Source organism: Ursus maritimus, unplaced genomic scaffold, assembly GCF_017311325.1.
Source record: "Ursus maritimus isolate PB19 unplaced genomic scaffold, ASM1731132v1 scaffold_2, whole genome shotgun sequence".
Lineage (NCBI taxonomy): Eukaryota > Metazoa > Chordata > Mammalia > Carnivora > Ursidae > Ursus > Ursus maritimus.
Genome location: NW_024424452.1, coordinates 65,874,178 through 65,895,404, shown reverse-complemented (window position 1 = coordinate 65,895,404; position 21,227 = coordinate 65,874,178). Strand labels below are relative to the sequence as shown.

The following is a 21,227-nucleotide window of genomic DNA, read 5'->3' as shown; positions in this document are numbered from 1 at the left end:
ACCTGTTTCTGTCAATTTAATTGCAGAAAACAAGTAAGTGTAGTGTACAGAGCTTGTTATAAGAAAATAAAATTGCACTTCCTCTCTTGTACTTAGCTAACAGTCCTAAAACAGTGTGTGCCATACTCGGGAGAGCCACGGATTTAGGGCTAGAGAATCTGGATTAGAGACTCCATTTTACTATCTTAATGACTTGATGGTTTTGAACAAGCGACTTAAAAACGAGACGGACTCCATTTTCTTATTGTGGAATGGAAACGACAAAAATACTCTGAAACGTTATTGGGAAGATTAAGTGAGAAAATAGTGCATGTAAAATCTTAGTGTTGTGGTGAAGCAGCTGATAATAGGCCAAAATAATGACTTAGGACTTAATTCTTTAAAAAGAATATGTTTTGGATAAATATGTAGTGGAAAGCAAAGTTTCCCTACTGATGTAAAGTGGAAAGATTGAAGATGAGATTTTTTTGGAGCCGAATGAACTGATTGGTCCAAAGTAGGCTTTTCATTTGCTGTGCAATACACCGCTTAGACCCGAGTTTGAAATGAAGTGTTTTTGTGCTACAGTAAAGACCCAGAGGCTTCTTTCCGGTAGCGATTCAAACCTTTTAAAGTCAGGATAACTTATTTGGAGTCAGAATTCCAGAATGGAAACGGAGAGATATCTATCTTCTCCTTAAAGTTACAAGAATTTAAGGGTTTTCCAGATAGGTCAGATGTAATAATAACTCTTTGGTTATCTTTGTATGTGGGTGTTTTTTTTATTTATTTTTTAAAAATTAAAAAAAAATTTTTTTATTATGTTATGTTAGTCACCATACAGTACATCCTTAGTTTTTGATGTAGTGTTCCATGATTCATTGTTTGCGTATAATACCCAGTGCTCCATGCAATACGTGCCCTCCTTAATACCCACCACTGGCCTATGTTTTTAGTGAAATTAATAGGATTGTTGGTTTATAATCTTCCGAAATTCATTGGTTTTTTGGGCAGTTCTGTGCTTTACTCTGAATAGATAGGCCTGCCTTTTTTCTCCAAGGAAAAAATCCTTTTTAACCGTTCTATAATCTAAATCTAATCCTTCCTACTAGGGAAAGAAAGCTATCTCTTAAGTGTTAGAGTTGTAATTGTACAATTAAGGATTTGATTAGGCTTTAAGTCCTTTTTTTTCAAATTGAAGTTATCAGGATTTGTTTATACACATATGTAAACTGAACTGTACAATTAGATTTTGAAGAAATAAGTAAGATTGGGTGAGAGGGGAGGAATCATAAAGTAAATTGTATTTCTAAAGGCATATGAACTTGAAAATATTGAGATTCTTTTACAAGAAAAAGAGGATTAGTTGTCATAAGGTCTGTTGCATCAGAAGTGTTTTCTGAAGCTTGTTTGAATTCTGGCTGTGATGAATGAAACAACAATTAGAAGTACCCTGTCCCCCAAAGCTTACAGTACAGTTAAGGAGATGCCCATGAAACAGTCTGCGTAATGGTGCGTGATCAGGTTCCAGCGTGTGGAGTATGCGTGTTAAGTGCACTACATCTTCAGGAGTAGAGAGTAAGGACTGGGGTCATTTGAGATTTTCAGGGACCAGAGTTGAGGTAGAAGGGAAGGAAAGTGTTTCAGGTGAGGGAAGCAGTGTGAATTAAATCCTGAAGTTAATACTCAGGGAGATTTTTAGAACTCAAACAAAAGCAGAAGCAGACCCGTAAATACAGAGCTCAAACTGATGGTTGCCAGAGAGGAGGGTTGGGGGGCATGGACAAAATGGGAGAAGAGGAGTGGGAGGTATAGGCTTTAGAGTGAGTAAGTCACAGACTAAAAGGTATAGCACAGGGAATATGTCATGGTATTGTAATAGTGTTGTGTGGTGATGGACGGCAGCTACACTTGTGGGGAGCCCAGCATAACAGATGGAGCTGTTGAATCATTGTGTTGTACCCTAAAGAAAAAGGAGAATCAGGGAATGTTTAAGGGACAGTGAAGATTAGATAGATAGATAGATAGATAGATAGATAGATAGATAGATAGATAGATAGGAAAGGAAGGAAGGAAGGAAGGAAGGAAGGAAGGAAGGAAGGAAAGAAGGATGGATAAGGAGAAAGTACCCTGTTGTTTTTTACACTCCACACGTGATACCATACAAGATTTGTCTCTTTCTGGTTTATTTCACTTACTGTGATGCCCTCAATGTCATCCATGTTCATCCATGAAATCACAGGTGTGTATATATATATATATATATATATATATATATATATATATATCACATTTTCATTATCCATTCATCCGTCATAGGGAAGTTGGGTTGTTTCCATAAGTTGGCTGTTATAAATCATGCTGTTATGAACAGATTTAATTTTTTGGGTTATATAACCAGGAATGGGATTGCTGGTTCATACGGTAGTTCAATTTTTAATTTGTTTGGGGACCATCATACAGTTGTCCATAGTGGCTGTACCAGTTTCTCTTTCCACCAATAGTCTATAAAGGTTCACTTTTCTCCACAACCTTAGCAACATTGGTTGTTTCTTGTCTTTTTGATTCTAGTCATTCTGACAGGTGTGAGGTGATATCCATTGTGGTTTTGGTTTGCATTTCCCCTAATGATGACTGATGTTGAGCATCTTTTCATGTCTGTGTTGGCTATCTGCTTGTCTTCTTTGGAAAAATGTTTATTCAGCTCTTCTGCCCGTTTTTTTTTTTTTTTTAAGATTTTATTTATTTATTGGACAGAGATAGAGACAGCCAGTGAGAGAGGGAACACAAGCAGGGGGAGTCGGAGAGGAAGAAGCAGGCTCATAGCAGAAGAGCCTGATATGGGGCTCGATCCCATAACGCTGGGATCACGCCCTGAGCCAAAGGCAGACGCTTAACTGCTGTGCCACCCAGGCGCCCCTCTTCTGCCCATTTTTTAAATCAAATTATTTTGGGGTTTTTTTGTGTTGAGTTGTGTAAGGTCTTTATATATTCTGGATATTAACCCCTTATTGGATATGTCATTTGCAAATATCTTCTCCCATTCAGTAGGTTGCCTTTTTGTTTTGTGGATGGTTTGCTTTGCTGTGAAGAAGCTTTTAATTTTGGTGTATTCCCAGTAGGTTAATTTTGCTTTTGTTTCCCTTGCCTCAGGAGACACAGCTAGAAAAATGTTTCTGTGGCTCATGTCAGAGACATTACTGCCTGTGTTCTCTTCTAGGAGTTTTATGGTTTCAGGTCTCACACTTAGGTCTTAAATCCATTTTTAGTTTATTTTTGTGTGTGGTGTAAGACAGTGGTCCGGTTTCATCCTTTTTCGTGTTGCTGACCAGTTTTCCCAACACCATTGTTGATGAAGAGACTGTCTTTTCCCCCATTGGATATTCTAGCATCCTTTGTTACAGATAAAATGAAGAAATGAATATGGGTTTATTTCTGGGGTCTCTGTTCCACTGATTTATTATGCATGTGTTTTTGTGCCGGTGCCATACTGTTTGGATGGCTACAGATTTCTAGTATAACTTGGAATCTGGGATCGTGATACTTCCAGCTTTGTTCTTGCTTAACATTGCTTTGGCTACTTGGGGTCTTTTGTGGTTTCACACAAATTTTAGGATTATTTGTTCTAGTTCTGTGAAAACTGCTGTTGATATTTTGATAGGGATTGCATTAAATCTGTAGATTGCTTTGGGTAGAATGGACATTTTAACAATATTTATTCTTTCAATCCATGAGGATGGATTCTTTTTTCATTTATCTGTGTTGTCTCCAATTTCTTTCTTCAGTGTTTTGTAGTTTTTGGAGTACAGGTGTTTCACCTCCTTGGCTAATTAAGTTTATTCCTAGATATTTCATTGTTTTTGGTGCAGTTGTAAAGGGGATTTTTTGATTTCTCTCTCTGATACTTGATTTTTTTAAAAAAGACTTATTTATTTATTTTTGAGAGAGAGCGTGAGTGGGAGGGGCAGAGGGAGAGGGAGAGGGAATCTGAAGCAGACTCCACACAGCGTGGAGCCCAACGTGAGGCTCGATCTCATGACCCTGAGACTATGACCTGAGCCAAAATCATGAGTCAGAGTCTTAACCGACTGAGCCCCCCAGGTGCAAGTGCCCCTGCTACTTCATTATTAGCGTGCAGAAGTGCAACAGATTTCTGGATTTTAATTTTATATCCTGTGACTTTACTGAATTCATTTATCAATTTTAGTAGTTTTTCTGGTAGAGTACTCATTGCTTTTATGGTAAGGAATAAAGTTTTAAAAAGATTCCGGCTTGGGACGCCTGGGTGGCTCGGTCGTTAAACATCTGCCTTCAGTTCAGGTCATGATCCCTGGGTCCTGGAATCGAGTTCCGTGCTGGGCTCCCTGCTCAGCGGGGAGTCTGCTTCTCCCTCTGCTGCTCCCCCTGTTTATGTTTCCTCTCTCTCTCTCTCTGTCAAATAAACAAATAAAAGCTTTAAAAAATAATAAAAAATAAATAAAAAGGTTCCAGCTTGCTTATGAGTAGCTTTAAAAGTCAGATTAATGGGATTGAGCTTTCTCTTGCAGAAACTAGTAGATTTTTGAGGATAATGACCTATGGAATAAGAGTTTGAGTCAGACTAATCAGGTTGGTAATATGTGGGACACCTTGGACAGGGAGGAGGGTGGGCAAAGGGGACCGTCTGGGAAGCCATTTCAGGGGTCCAGATTTTGGTGGTAAGCGTCTGGTTGGCTGTCATCAGTGGAAAGAGACATTATGAAAGAATTATTAAGATGAAGGTTGCTGGCTTAGCTATGTGTTGGAAGAGTGTCAAGGATGACTGACTGTGTGTTTCTTGGGTGATCAGGAAAATGACACAGAAATAAGTTGAGTAGAAACTCTGTGTCAATGTGGTAATTTTCAGTTTGAAGAATAGAAAACAAAAACACAAAATGAAACCTGTTTAGGTATGTTGAGAATGAGGTAATAATAGGGCCTCAGGAGAGAGTTGCCAGCTTTGCCATATGGAAGGTTCAGGTTTGAGAATCATCAGACATCGGGTGACATTTGAGGCAAAGCCCCAAGAGAACCTCCCCAGGATTACATCTGCAGCCCTCACCAGATCATCTGAGATCTTTCTAACCTCATTTCCTACCGTGTTCTGAACTCAGTTTTCCTCCAGCCACCCTGGCCTCCTTGCTGTTTCTCAGACACGCCTGTGGGCTCCTTCCAGCTGTGGGTCCTTGTACTTCCTGTTCCTTCCAGCCGCGTCGCTCTTCCCACCTTCTACTGAGAGAAGCCCTTTCTAACCCTCCTTCTAAAGTAGTACCATCTCCCTGTCGTTTCAGCTTGTTGCCCTGCCTCGTTTCTCTTCGTAATCCTTGTGAGCGCCCGCTCTGTGACAATTTAATGGTTTTGCTTGGTTATTGCTTGACTACTCCTCCGCTCAGTAAAATCCAAGTGATATGAAAAACAGGGCCTTCGTTTCGTTCACCGCTGTACCCGCAGTGCCTAGCTTGTTGCCTGACATGCTTTGGGCACACAATAAATATTCGCTTAATGAGTGTCTGAATTTACCAAGGACAAAATTATCAGAAAAGAAACATGTAACACAAAGCACTGAGCCTAAGGGAGCAGCTCAGTTGGGAGAAGAGATGCTAAGAAAATACTCAGGAGTGGTCAGAGAGATGGACGCGAAGCTGGGCGAGTTGGTGTCCTGGGGACCATGGAGTGGAGGGGGGGAGACCTGAAGGAGGGGGACTAAGAACATTAGGTGCAGCTCAGAAATGAGAACAAGGAGAAGATGTCTGATGAGGGGATTTTAGGGGAGACCCTAACCACAGCCTTGCTGGTTGGTTAGGGAGAGGTGACAGACAAAGGCCACGACTGTAGCTCGTGGTGTTGAGTAGCAAGGGCAGTTAGGGGAGGGAAAGCAGCACTCCGTGCGCAAGGCATTTAAGTTGTAAATGAGAGTCGATGCTAAAAAAGCTGATTATTCCAGCAGTGATTCCTATCAACTTCAGTGCCCGATGAAATATTCTGAAGTTTCAATTGCATTAAATGAGTTTAATTAACTAGAAGTGGCTTTATTTTTGATACTCTCCTGTATATTTTATATTTTAAAAATAATTTCCTTTTCCACTGTCAGCCTTTGGTAGTTTATTTTGGTCTGTACTCTGAGGAAGAAATCTAATATTATTTGACATATTTTTGACTTTTTATGATGGGAAATGTCAGACATACAGATAAATAGAATAGCTGCTTGGACTCTCCTATATCCATTACCTAGACTTAACAGTTATCATTTCACCAGACTTACATTATCATTTTGTTAAAATATTTAATGTAAATTAGGATATTAACAACATTTATACCTGAATTCTTGAGTACAGATCTCTGTAAACAATAAGGAATTTCCCCCACATAATTGCAGTACCACTATCCACCTAATAAAACTGAGAAATCTTTAATATTATCAAATAAAAAATTCATATTCGGGTTTCCCTGGTTATCACCTAAAATATCTTTAACAGCTGGCTTGTTTAAGGACCACATGATGTGTTTGATGGGCATGTCTCTTAAGCCTCTACTGGTCTGGAAGAGTTCCGTGTCCTCTACCAACACCCCCACTTTGGTTACATTCATTCAGTAAAGAGACGAGGCTGTTTGACTTGTGGAAAGTCCCCTGTTCTGGAAGTCTCTGCTGGTGGCTTCAATGAAGTGTCATTTCACTAGTTACATGACTGAATTCGTCCTATATTCTCTCGTTATGTTTGCTCATTTGAGACTGGCTGTGTTAGGCACAGGACTAGGTAATGAAAAAGCATGGACCTTGTCCATAGAAAAGTTGGAATCTAATATACATTCTTGTCAGATTCTTTTAAAATTTTGCTGTCAAATCCCACTTTCATCATATTTCAAATCTGAATTAGTTTTTCTTGTTTCGTTAAAACAAAACTGGTGCTTATGATTATTTTTCAGATTTTAACATAGTATCCAATAGCAAGCTATGTTAAAATGGTTAGATGTCATCCTGTTTACGTCTGATGGTCCCCTTCTATTTGTTTCGTGAATTATTATAATAAGCTGCCTACTGTGATATCTGAGTATAGTAGGGCTCTGAGCCACGGTTCAGTGGGATGATGGAGACCTTCATTTATCTAAATGAAAAATTCGCAACATATGAAATGAACAGAGCACTCACCTAATATGTCCCATATGTTATGGTCTCTATCTCTGTTTTTTTTTTTTTTTTTAATTTTAAAGATTTATTTAGTTGTTTTGGAGAGAGAGAGACAGAGGGTGAGGGAGAAGCAGACTCTGCTGAGCAGGGAGCCCGATGCGAGTCTTGATCCCAGGACCCCGAGATCATGACCTGAGCCGAAACCAAGAGTTGGACACTTAATCAACGGCTCCAGCCAGGCGCCCCTGGTCTCATTGTGATTTTTAAAAAACGCTTAGAAAAGAGCTGAAAGGATATACATTAAACCATTAACAAAGGTTATACCTGTGTGGTAGGATGATGGTTAATTTTCTTTTCATTTTAGCTATACCTGTTTATGACTTTTCCTATAGTAAGCATAGATGATTTATATAATGAGAGTAAATACAGCAGTGAGTTCAAACACCAGCTTGGCTGCACAGCGTTGTGAATGTACATAATGCCATAGAATTGTACATTTCAAAAGGGTTAAAGTGGTAACTTTTTGTTTTGTGGTTTGTTGTTGTTGATGGTTTTTTACCACAATTAAAAAAAAAAGAGTCCATGGCTATAATACTACAGAAAACAAACCCCAAAAGCAACTTGCCTGGTCATGTGTTTTGAGTCACCTACATGTTTTGCTGACCCTTGTAACTCTCGTTAGTAAATGCCTTACGTCGCTTCGTATCTTAATTATTGTCCCACAGTGACCATAGTCTATTTTTACTTGAAATTTCAAGTGTGCGGAGTGTGGGCAGAGAGCAGTTGTTGTAGAGGACCCTGGGGATGTTTCCTTTGTTTGTTTAAATAGAGGCAGGATTTGGAGGACAGGACAAGATGGAGGAACGCTGCTGGGAAACATGTCGGCTCTGAAAGTCTACTTCCGGTAAAGGGTGGTTTCTGTGGTGACCATATTCGTTAAAGAAAAATGTGCCAGGAGAGGTTCACTTTAACCTGTCATGATTTCAGTCCACAAATAGTATCCCACGTTAAAATGAGGGTAATGAAGTTTACGGTAGTTAAAATGTCAGAATTTGAAATGTGTATTCAGAAAGTGAGAAACAGTGTAGTGTTAGTAACACAGTCCCACTCCCTCACTTACAGAATTTGTTGTGTAATGAGATACAGTGTAAGAACGTCCTGGATTTCTCTCCTGTTTCCTTAGATGGAGAAGGCTATGTTGACTCTGGGTACCAGAGAGATGTTTCAGACAGAAACCACTAGAAACATGGAGCTGGATCAGTGCAAGTTTGGCGATTACTTTTCCATCATCAATAATTGAGGAATCTTACTAGCTTTAATTGGTATCGCAGGGTGTAAGACCCAGCAGCAAGAGCACCCAGGGGTTCTGCTGCCTTCTTAACTACCTTCTTCTTTCCCTTCTGCTCCTCATTCTCGGTCACCCTCCCTCTACATGCCTACTTGGAGAAACAGGAAGTGCCAGGGTCTGGATCCTGCTAGGGAATAATCCTCATACCTGTCCATCCTTAGGCTGTGTTCAGAGCCAGGAGCAAATGCTTTGGGGCCCTCTCAGGTGGGAAATGTCCTGGATTTCTTTGTAGGAGAAGAGATGTCCTAGAAGGGAGGAGCGTCATGCACTGGGAAGGTATGGGAGGTGTAGAAGATGGAGAGGACTGCCCCATCCCTTGGACGGGTGGCTACTAGCCTTTAAGACCCTTTTCCTAGCAGTTTATTCTTTCCAGAAGAGCATGGAATTTGGATTCAGATAGACCTGAGGGTGAATCCCTATACAGTGTCTTACAAACTGTGTGTTTTGGGGGAAGTTATTTGGCTAGTCTCGGTTCATTCATTTATGGGACAGAGGACAAGAAAGCCTCATAGGCATGTCCTCCGGATGAAATGGGGGACACTGAGGAACCAGCAGGGCCTGCGGTGCCTGACACATAGTGATCACAGAACACGTATCCTCCGCGGGACCTGCTCTTTACCAGCGCACCTGCCCCACTCCTCTCTCTGTGGACCGAATGAATCTCTTTAGGATTGATGCATTGAGTCTTAATTGCACACTATGCTTTTCTTGCTTAGGTAGTAAAAACCTTATTTATTTTTTAAGATTTTATTTATTTATCTGACAGAGACAGCGAGAGAGGGAACGCAAGCAGGGGGAGTGGGAGAGGGAGAAGCAGGGCAACAAAAGGAAGAAATGCTTTCTGGCCCCTTTAAAGAATATCCACAATAGTATTATATTTGGGGGCTCAAATATACATTCTCGTTATGATCATTATAACTGACGGCATTAGTTCGTTATGTGATTTAATTATAAATGGAGTCTATATTTTTTTCACGTTGACTGTTAGAAAGCATTTTTAAAAGAAATTTAGTATTTAAAAGGTTATAGAGGTTGAAATAAAATCTAATATTTTTAATAAATTCTGAACAGGTGATAGAAAAAAATTCTTTTTGGCATATATTTTTTTGATCTGGCATGTTACCATCCTCTAATTGGCCTCCAGGTTTACAGAGTAATTACAGCTTCAAATAAACTTGGTCATTGGTGGCTCAGAACATGTAAAAATAAACAGAACACTTGAAATTTAGCTTGTAGCTTAACTTGCTCATGTGAATTTAGTATAACTAACTCAAGTACCAGTGGAACAAATACTTTGCTGGAAAGTATTATGGGCTGTGATATAATAAGAGTTAGCTACCTGGCATTTCATATAAGAACACATACTTTTTTCTTATGTGTTAAATAGTTCCAGAAATCATAGCTAATCATTTGGGTAATAGCTTTTTAGTATTGCTATTCTAAGCTGCTGCTTTGGGTTTTAAAATTTTGATGTGGCCCAGCTTGAATTGGTACCTTTACTTAATTAAAAGGAAAATATTCTTCTAAAGAAATATTAGCTAATCTATTTATTAACCACTATTCCCTTTAAGAATAAGAGCGGATGGGACTGGAGGGTATTATGCTGAGTGGATGGAACTGGAGGGTATTATTATGCTGAGGGTATTATGCTGAGTAATAATTCAGTCAGAGAAAGACAGTTACCATATGGTTTCACTCACACATGGAATATAAGAAACAGTGCAGAGGACTGTAGGGGAAGGGAGGGAAAACTGAATAGGAAGTCATCAGAGAGGGAGACAAACCATGAGAGACTCTTGACTCTGGGAAACAAACTGAGGGTTGCAGAAGGGGAGGTGGTGGGGGGATGGGGTAACCAGGTGATGGGTATTAAGGAGAGCACGTGATGTGGCACTGGGTGTTATACACAACTGATGAATTATTGAACTCTACATCTGAAACTAATGATGTGTACTATATGTTGGCTAATCGAATTTAAATTTAAATTTAAAAAATACAATATTGAAAAAAAAAAGGAATAAGAGTCCCCTTTATGAATGAGAGTTCAGACATGAACCATGTTCTGAAAACTTCCATATTTTTCTTCATTTTAGGGGAAGCTGTAGGATGTGTTCATGATTTCATATTATGGCTAGCATACATAAAAGAACCCAAAGTTTTCCCGTTTACTGGCCCACTTGTTCAAACTTGGTGATTTAAAGTGTCAAGTGTTCTGAATTCAGACTCAGCTCTTTAACTGAGTTTCTGTACAACAGTAAACCCTGAGATTCGGAGGTAGAGTGTCTTCTTAGCCAAGTACCGCTTGACTATCTTGAGCCAGCTTTTGGTAGCTGCTTCTCTCTTTTACCGTCCCAATTTAGTATTAGTTAGAAATAGGATTCATTTATAGAGTATTTCATATCAAAACATATGAAATATAGGCTTATTTCTATTTTACTCGTTGTTTATAATAACATTTTTGTTCAACTAGGCTTCAGAAGGACCTGATTGAAACCTTTATACCACTTGTGAAATATTACTTTATCATTACATGTGTCAGAATGAGGAATAACAGAGTTTGGTATGTGCTGTATATAGAGTTTCTTACTCATTTTTCTTACTATGCTCAGGATCTTCATAGTGCTTGGCCCGTAATTGGCATATGTCATTGAGTCCATGAATATTCAGCATATTTGGTCAAAATAGCCAAGTTGTGTGTAACTACTGTGAGGTGACTATATTATTATTTTAATATTTTTCTAAAACCATCTTTTTTGTAAATACAAATATTTTATTCATTTCTAAACAGCTCCTTTTCAGTGGTCTGCTTGAGAATGGAAATTAATCACTTCTATTATCCTTTTTGCAAGTTACAGTAATTGATAATCACTTAGAATTCCATATGTAGTATTTTAAATAGCTTGTTGGATTATAGCATGGAGAAGTTTTTAAAATTTTACCATTTAAACTTCATTTAGGTATAATGTTGAAAATATGCTTCTTTTAAAATCTTATTTTAATTCCAGGTCCTTTAAAGCTGAAAACCTGGGGGCTTGGAGGTGCACTTTGCTTAGGGTCACCCCGCTGCTGGTGTGAGAGAGGCTGGATTTGGGTCTGGCGCTCTGATTTTAAAGTCTCTTGTCCTAGTCACCTTGACATTACCACAAGATCCGTACAACTGAAGTGTAGGTGGACTTGGGTGGGGCCTTCTTTCCTTTTCTGTTCTTCCTGTTTCTGCTTCATAGAGTTCATTCGCGAGTATTTCTGTCAGGTCTGCTCATCTTTGAAGTGTCTGTCCTTCCTTCTTTACATTAAAAGCCGCTCAGTCCCTTCAGTCATGAGGTATTTACAGTGTCCCCTCATGTGCTGTCACGTCACAGGCGCGGTGGGGGGGAGTGGTGCACGTAATTCCTAATTTCTCAGGAGCTTCTCTATACGACATCACGTTAACCTGGATTAAACCCTGGCCAGGAACTTAATAGGAGTTTTGTGAAGAAGGAAATATATTGGAAGAACAATGGTCTTCAAAGAGAATCATATTGGGTCTGTGCTTGATAGGGATGCATGTAAACTATACCTATTTATAGTATTGGTATTTTAAAACTTTCAAATTTCAAACAAGAATATAAATTGGCATTCTGTATTTGGTATTTTTTAACATTCATATTTCAAAAGGTATGTAACATGACTGTTCAATATCCAACCGTGAAACAGTAGATTCGATGATCTGTCGAATCTGCCACCTTTTCATTTTCTTACACACACCACCAGGTTCTTCTCGCTTTCCTCCTTACCCAGTTTAAATTCATCAGTTGATTCTCTCAACCAAGGTGTCTCGCATCCTCTCTTCTCTTTCTTGCTTTGCCAAACCTTATTTGGTTAAATTACAGCTTTGCTCTAATCCAGTGCTCTGTGCCCCACCTGCACCCATGGTGCTGAATCTGTTTGGGGGAATACAGAGCCATGATGCCTGCCACTAGCTTGAATTCTTGGTCATGACATTCCCGCGGGCCCCTGATGCTGCCCAGCTGTCATGTTGTATTTCCCTAGTCTGTTCGCTCTTCCAACCTGATTCTTAAAGACGGCTTTACATCCCAATTCACTGAAAACAATAGAAGCCACAGGAAAATCATTTCTACCAGCTCCTGCTTGCCATGTTTACCCTTGACTGTATTTGGGCCCTTTTGTCTCAGTGTCTTGTTCCATCACTAGCCTGTCTATACTCCTGACGAGGGCCAGCCCTCTACTTGTCTAGCAGATCCCATCCCTTCTTGACTGTAGAAGGAAGTTGCTCCAGAAATGTACTCCTCTTTCTTATATCATCAAAATTACCTTCTTATTGGATTATTTACTATCTGAATTAATCCATTTGGACAGTATTCATTCATTAAGTGTCTGCTGTGGGGAAAAACAGACACCGTTGTGGCGCCTGAGTGGCTTCGTCGGTGAAGCGTCTGCCTTCAGCTCAGGTCGTGATCTTAGGGTCCTGGGATCGAGCCCCTTGTCGGGCTCCCTGCTCAACGGGGAGTCTGCTTCTCCCTCTGCCTGCTGCTCCCCCTGCTTGTGCTCTCTCTCTCTCTCTGTCAAATAAATAAATAGAATCTTTAAAAAAATAAACACTATTTACGCACAGATGGGCACAGTTCTTGGTGCTAAGAATATATCAGTGGAGCTTACGTTCTTGTTGAGAAGACAGTAAGCAAAAAAGATACTAAGTCATTTCATATGTTTGAAGATAACATGGTATGAAATAAAACGTAGAGCAGGTAAGAGGGGTGGGAGAGTCCTGGATGAGGAGTGCAGAGTACAGTGTTTAGTAGCAAGGTCAAGGTTGGCGTCTGTGAGAGGGTGAGATCTGATCTGAGACTTGAAGGTGGTGAGGGGTTAGCTGTGGGCTGTGTGAGCAGGCAGAATGCTGGGAGAGAGGGTGCAGTACATATTCGAGGAAATGCATGGAAGCTGGGGGGAGGGAGTGGCAGAGGGACCTGAGAGAGAATACTAACTAGGTGAGGAGGTCAGAAACTTAAGTGGGGTAGGTGGGAGGCCCAGATCATGTAGGACCCCTGTTAATCATTGAAAGGCCTTTGTTTTCTATTCTTAGTGAATTGGAAACACTGTAGGATATATATGTATATTTTTGCAGTCGATCATGTTAAGAAGGCTTCTGCTGCATGCTTTGAGAACAATCTAGTGAGGGGCAGGGAGAGCTGTTCTAGAGTTTTCAGAGTGCTCACGTGAGAGATCATGGTGATTTGTTCCGATAATAGCGGAAGAGGTGAGAAATGATACTGGATATATTTTGAAAGCGGAGGCAACAGGATTTCCAGGATGAGACAAGAGAAAAGAGAGAAGGTCTTAAGGGCGAGTCCAGGGCTTTTGCCCTGAGCACTTGAGAGGATGGAGGAGCTGCCGTCTGAGCTGTAGCAGAGGTTGGCAGTAGACTGATGGTGGGAGAGATCGGTTTGCTTTTGGATGAGTTCAGATGTCTTTTATTAATTTTTTAAGTTTTTATTTCAATTCTGGTTAGCTAGTTTACAGTGTAATATTTATGTCAGGAATGCAGTATAGTGAGTGACTCAGCACTTCTGTACCTCCCGCTGTGCTCATCATAGTCCCGAGTTCCGACGTCTTTCCAAGACACTTCCTAGCCTTAAGTAATGGATCTAGCCCTTCCGTGTTTCTGAGTAGGGAGAGCTTTATGCACCTGGGGAGGCTGAGGCATTCAGCAGTGAGAGTCTGGAGTAGAACTGCATCCCTGGTAAAAAGCCAGCTGATGGCGTATATTACCAGCATCATACAAGAGCACCCCATGTTTTCAGTCTGGATGGTAGAAAATTAGGAAAGCCAGGAGGAGGAACAGAATCAGGAGGAAACATAGTAGGTTTTAGGAACCAATAATTCAACCAGGTAGATACATCCACTGTATAGTTAATCACGGGTATCACAAAATACAGATCCAAGATGGAAAGAAGTTCAGATTTTTGTATTGGTCAACCCAGAGATGATGATGGCTGACACCATGAAATCTTGTTAGAAAAGAGAAGCAGAGATCCTTGGGTGAATGATCTTTTTTGGTGTAAGGAGTCCATGAACTAGTCCAATGTGGCTGATGACTGGTTCCTATAAAGATGGAGAGATGGTAGTTGTTAGTTGCTAATGACGGAGCTGGGACAGAATAGGCAGACACTCGGAAAACACAGTTGACTTTGTCAGCTGCAGGGAAATTGTTTCTTCCAAAGAGCAGTGTCCGTAAACAACCCTATTGTTGTCCAATACCACGTATCCTTAAAGACCAGCTTAGGTATACACCTGATAATAATAGCTAACATCTATTGAAAACTTATTATGTGTCATACGCTATGCTGAGTATTGTACTGATTTATTATCAATTCCCACACCAATTTTATGATGTAGGTACTTGTTTCCCCTTTAATACCTGAAGACCCAAGAGATTAATTAACTTGTTCAAGGTTACATGGTAGGAAAAGAAATTGAATCCGGGAATACTGGTGTTAGAATCCACACCAGCCACTACAAAATGCTACTTTTCTTTGAAGTCTTCCGAGATACTCCCTGACATAATTTATCCCTTTTGACCAGCTGGCTCTATGGGCTGTTATTACTAAGAGTTTAGGTGGTATATATGGTCAAAAGGCATATAATCTAGGTAAGGGATAAGGATACCTTCTTAAATGATGTATAATAATGTAAGATAGTGAAAAATGAGGGATACAATAATAAGTCATGAGAATATGGAGAGGGGAAGGTTTGGTTTAGGACCAGGTTGATAGGAAAGGCTTCATGGAAAGAGTAGGATTGGATCTGGGCCTTCCAGAATAGGTATGCTTTTGAGTGTAGGTGATGACATGCAGGTAGGGGTGGAATCAGTGGACACCATTCCAGATGGTAAGAGCAGCTGGAGCAAAGGCGTCCATATAGGACAGAGCAAGATGCAGTTGGGGAAACTTAAGTCGTCCAGTATCGTTGGCCAGAATGGATGTTGGCTTGGAAAGGAAGATTGAGGTCAAGTTGTGAACAACCTGAGTGGAGGTCCATGGAAAGCTGTGAAGTTGCAGTGGTTTCTCCTGGAACGGAACTCTTATCGTTCTCGACTATTTACTTGGTTTAAATGTAAGTATATTCAAAGAGACATTTTATGTTATTTCTAGAATGCCAGTTAATGAAAACAGAACGACCAAAGCCAAACACATTTATTATCAGATGTCTCCAGTGGACCACTGTTATAGAGAGAACGTTTCATGTAGATACTCCAGAGGAAAGGTAAGAAACTTGTTTTTCCTATTTCATGAAAAAGCAACAATCGGTATAAAGATATATGTGTATCTGACTTCACCATCTGTAAATATATGTGAAATATTTGTAAAACCCTATAGTTCCTTAATAATTATTTCCGGTATAATAGATGAATAACAGAGGCTTGCGACATATTAAAACCTCTAGAGCTGCTGTAAGGTATTCTTCTTAACAAAAACCAGGACATTTAAAAATTGAAATATAAATTGGGACATTTTTGTAATTAAACTACCTTTAAAAAATGGTTGAATTGATTGTGTTCGTATTTGGGATCTTGAGGCTAGTAATAGCAAAAGGTTTCAAGTAACATTGCCATTATGCAGGGGGCTGCCTGGAGTATTAGGCTAGAAGGATTCTGAGATTGGGGCTAAGCTCCGTGAGAAGAACAGTACCAGGATTGATTGCCATCGACTGTCCTCATTGCTAAAGAGGGGAGTGGCAACTTCATTGGGGCCATATTGTCATCTTCCTGATCTATTCATTCCTGCCACCCCTGCCCCAACCCCCCAGTTCTGTTTTAATAACCTCTTATCTGGTGGTAACTGAGTCAGGACAACCACAACCACAAAACCATTTCCCTGCACAGATCTTATCATGATTGATCCAAATCAGCAACTTTGTGGAGTTAAATATTACTAGCCTCATGTTCCAAATGAATAAAGCAGGTCTTAGGAGACTTGTCTAAGATTTCAAACAAAAATTACCTCCCGTAAGATCTAGTAAATAGTAAAGTATTATGTTAATAATGCTTTTTGATCAGTTAAACAGTAGATGGTAATGTGTGATTAGAAAAGAAAGAAAAATAGAAAAGAACTAGAAATTACTCATAATTTTATAGCCAGAGTTAAGGACAGATCATATTTTCTTTTATACGCTCCCAGTCTTATTCTGTGTGGATGTATTTAGGTCTTGAGTGCACTACAATTCCGTATGCCTTTTCTCCCTGTCCACCCCTGTCTTCCCTGGGCATTTCTATATGCTAAGTCCTCCGTTTGCTTCTGCTTCCACGCGTAACCATGACTGGGCTAATTCCTATTCATCTGTCAGATCTGAGCTTCAAATACCACCTTTCCTACAGAACCTTCTCTGACTCTTGTAGACGAGGTGGGTCTCCCTGCTATAGACTGCATATCCCCCTGCACCTTTTATATCAAGTATATCAGCGCTGTGATCTTTGTTTGCTTTTCTCGCTAGACTGTGAGATTCTTGACTAGCAAGGATCCCTAGCTTCCTTGCTCAATAATCTCTTTATAGCACAGTCCAGGATCCAGCATAGTGTTTGTTGACTGGCCGGATGAATGGAACTTTTCCCATGTCTCTGTACATTCTTTGAAAATATTATTCTTAATGGATTTATAACATCCCATTGAATGAAGCATGATCAATTCTGCCATTTATGTCTGCAAATCTGGATTTACGCCGTATCTTAAGACTTTAAAATAGTTCCTGTACTTAAATATCACGCTACTTTTCTGAACTATCAGTTTTTATTTGCATTTATGACTAGAAGAAAGCAGTTTTAGTAAAAATGAAAAAAACAGCGTCTTTATATTTACCATGGGGTGTGTTTTTCTACATTCGTCTAGAATCTGGTGCTTGGAGATTTTATATGACTTTAATGTTAATGAAGACTTAGAAAAATGTAGTGAGAACTGGAAAAGCTGTGTATTTTCTGTGTTCTGCCAGTCTAAAATCCGTTCTTATTGTAAATGAAATATATGTCTCTAATCTATCTAAAAAGGTCTTCTATTTGTTTTATTGCATCATAGAAGTTTGAAATCTACTTTTTCCAAAGGATGAGACCATTGTATCAGCTCCGTTCTTCATTTCTTCTCATTGAATAATCCATTCTGTACTCACTGATTATGGATGGCATATATATACATAATAAATATTTGTAATTTAGGTTTTTTTCTTTTTTTTTCCCCTTTGATTTCTCTGTCATTGTCACACTAAGACCACATGGTTTTAATTAGAGAAGCCTTAGAAAACTTAACTTCTAAGGGAAAGAAAAGGCCTTAACTAGAAGTAAGAAAATTAAGGAAGGAAAAAATTTCAGGTAAAAGCAAACATAGAGTAAAGCAAAACTTCAGTTACTGCTTTTTTTCTTTCTTTTTCTCAAAATGTTCTTAGCTTTTGCAGGCATAACATCTGCAGAAAATAGTAATTTTGTCTCTTCCTTTCAGGTAGAATGGTCTGTTTATTTTTTTTGCTTTTAAATAATATGTAATAATTTTCATGATAGCATACCCATTTTTTTTTCTTCTGGTTTTAATGAATGCACTTCAAATTATTCACTGTCAAATATGATTTTTCATGTATAGTTTATTTTGTTATACTGGAACATCCACTTTACAGACCCAGATTATTTTCCTTTCTTAGAGCTAATCACTTTCATTGTCACCGCGATGGCCCTGCTACACTCACACCACATGTTCATGTGCACGCTTATACCGCCTTATGTTACAACTACAATGAACTACTTGTAGTTTTCCAAGTCCTAATTCTCCTGTCCCTTGTGGCTCTTTCTGGCTTTTTTGCCCCTGTGCCAGAAATACCTTCCTTTGCTTGTTTCTTCCTGTACCAGCTCATCTTATACTTCCCCATTTACAAATCATTCCTCTCCTTTGGTCCCCCCTCCAGACTTAACATTGTTTTTCTTAGAACACCACTGTTCTCAGTGCTAACTTGTCATCATTTTACCTGTAACACTTTGTTATACTTATTTACAGTATCAGGGTTTCCCTTATTACTGTAAGTTCATACTGCACTATGGCTTACTGAGTTTTAGTAGCATACACATGTTAGACAATTCAGTTAAGTGTTTATTTTTAAATAAATGATCAGCTTATGAAAATTGATTTGTTTTCATGTAAGTAGTATATATACTTTAAATAGGAAAATTTACTTGCTTCCTGGGGGTCTCCATTCTATTTTCTAAGTTGAGTACATTTTCCAGCATTACTTAGAATTAGAAGATTGCATGCTTTCTTTGATTTGTGAGATATTTGGGCCCAATACTTTTTGCAGAGCATACACATATATTTTAATTGTGGTGAATGAGTTAATTTATGTCAGTAGTCTACCTAAGAACTCTCCAAAAAGATGGACAAAATGTTAAAAAAAGGGGGGGGGGCATACACGGGGCAGTTTGGCTGTGAAGAATTATGGAACCAAAACTTTATGAAAGGCTGAAAGAAACCCAGAGAGATGAGCTCACTCTTTTACTAGGGGTGCCTTCCAATTCTAGAAGTGTCTGAAATGTTGACATTTGGAGTAACTGTCGGATCAAGGAATCATGTTTCTGGAATCCAAGGCCTAGCAAATAGGGGTTGTGGTACATGAGTATATTTTAGCTTGACACTAGAAGAAAGAATAAACTGAATTTAGACTTAACCTTTTAAGGATCGAAGTCTAGCTTTAAATTATTTCAGGTCTTAAATTTGGTTAATGTGATCCACTTTTGCTAGTCTCCTTGGAACGTGTTAAAAGCAAATATAAATAATCTCAATTATCTGTTTACATTTTAATATACATTGTTTGATATGTATTAAAAAATAAACAAGTACATGAAGATTCAAAGATTCATAAACCACAGAGACAAAACAGACAACTGAATCAGATTCATAGGCTCTCTAGATAATGGAGTTATCAGACAGAAATTAAAAGAACTCTGTATGAGTATATTCAAGGAAATAACAGTTAAGTCTAGGAAATTCATCAGAGAGCTAGAAATTATAAAAAAAGAATAATATTGGAATTCTAAAATTGAAAAACAAGATATTTAAAGTCATGAGTACTGGTGGATGGTTTTAACTGTAAATTAGGTCTTACTCTGGGGAAAATTAGGAACTCAAACATAGGTTATAACAGAATATGCAGAATGAAACATGGAGATAAGGATGAAAAATAAAAAGAGGAAGGCAATGTAAGACTAAAGGAATGCAGTGGGAAGGTCTTATGTATATACATAATTGGAGTCTCAAAATGGAAGAGTGAAAGAATGGATCAGAAAGTATTTGAAGTGATAACAGCTGAAAAATTTCTAAAATGGCTAAAGATACCAAACCACATATTCAAGAAGTCCTGTAAATCCCATGCAGGAAAAATACAAAGAAAACCCTCTTAATCTCATTAGACTTTTGAAAACAAAGGCAGTGGGAGAATCCTCAAAGCAGATAGAGAAAAAAGATAAGTTGCCTTCAAAGGAGCATCAATTAGACCAAAAGGTGATATCAATAGAAATAGTTGACATGGAATATATGGGATGGAATGATAATTGGAGATAATGGAATGATATTCTCAAAGTGCTGAAAGAAAATAAGTGCTAATGAGCAAAAATGCTTTCCAGGAGTGAAAGTAAGATGAAAATATTTCAGTCAAATATTTCAATAACTTCAGTTAAGAATTGATAGAATTTCTCACCAGCAGACTTGCAGAAAAGGAAATACCTACAACATTCTTCAGACAGAATAAAAATAATCCCAGATGGGAGAAGAGATATAGGAAGGAATGAAAAACAAAATGGTAAATAAGCTGATAAAACCAAACAAATATTGACCTTATGAATAATAATTTTGTGGTTTAATTATATGAAGAATGAAAAATCTAAAATAATATATAAATTGAGGTTGAGGGATAAATGGGAGTTAATGTCTTATGACATCACTGCATTTTCTTAGAAGACTTAAAAGTATGGACATATATCAGACTTTGCTAAGTTGAGGATGAATGTTAGGATTTCAAGGATAATTGCTAAAAGGAAAGCAAGCATATGATGATGACAATGCTGATATGAGGAGAAATAGAATCATAAAAAATTAATCCAGAGTACATTATAGAGGTTGACTATGTGAAGTTAATGCTATATATAAAAATATGCAAAAAATGGCTGAGAAGCCAACAGGAAAAGTGAAATGGAATTCTGAAAATTTAAAATAATGAAACAAAAACTGGCAGGAAAAAAGAAAGAAGAGACGAGACATAGAAAAAAGTAAAATGGTAGACTTATGTGCAACCATATAAATAATTGCATTAAATACTAATGGGTTAAACACTGCAGTTGAAAGGGAGAGAGTTTCAGAATTAAAAATATAAGGCCCACTTATGTGCTGTCTGTAAGAAATGCACTTTGAGTATAAAGACATAGTTAAGTCGAAAATAATTGGATTAGTAAAAATATTTCATGCAAAAATAACCATAGGAAGAGATTTGCTGTATCAGATTTCAAAATAAAATAATATTCTAGAGAGTTCCAGGGCACTTTATAATGATAAAAGGGTCAATTGATATGGATGCTAGAACAATCATGAATATGTATGCATGCAATAACAGAATTAAACAGAGAAAAGTAGAGAATCCCACAACCATATTTGTAGATTTTTAAATTCTTCCCAGCAGGAGATAGAGCAGCTAGACAAAAAAATCAGCAAAGTCATAGAATAACACTGTCAACTGCCTTGA

General features: G+C 38.5%; 1 protein-coding gene across 7 annotated transcripts in view; it reads left to right on the top strand.

Moving 5' to 3' along the window:
- AKT3 (AKT serine/threonine kinase 3) overlaps positions 1–21,227 on the top strand; it is a 306,055-nt gene that overhangs the window by 146,560 nt on the left and 138,268 nt on the right. For all 7 annotated transcript variants that reach the window (XM_008694783.2, XM_040636074.1, XM_040636075.1 and 4 more), the window contains one exon: positions 15,620–15,731. In XM_008694783.2, coding sequence (XP_008693005.1) covers positions 15,620–15,731 — 112 coding nt within the window. The remainder of the gene's footprint in view (positions 1–15,619; positions 15,732–21,227) is intronic.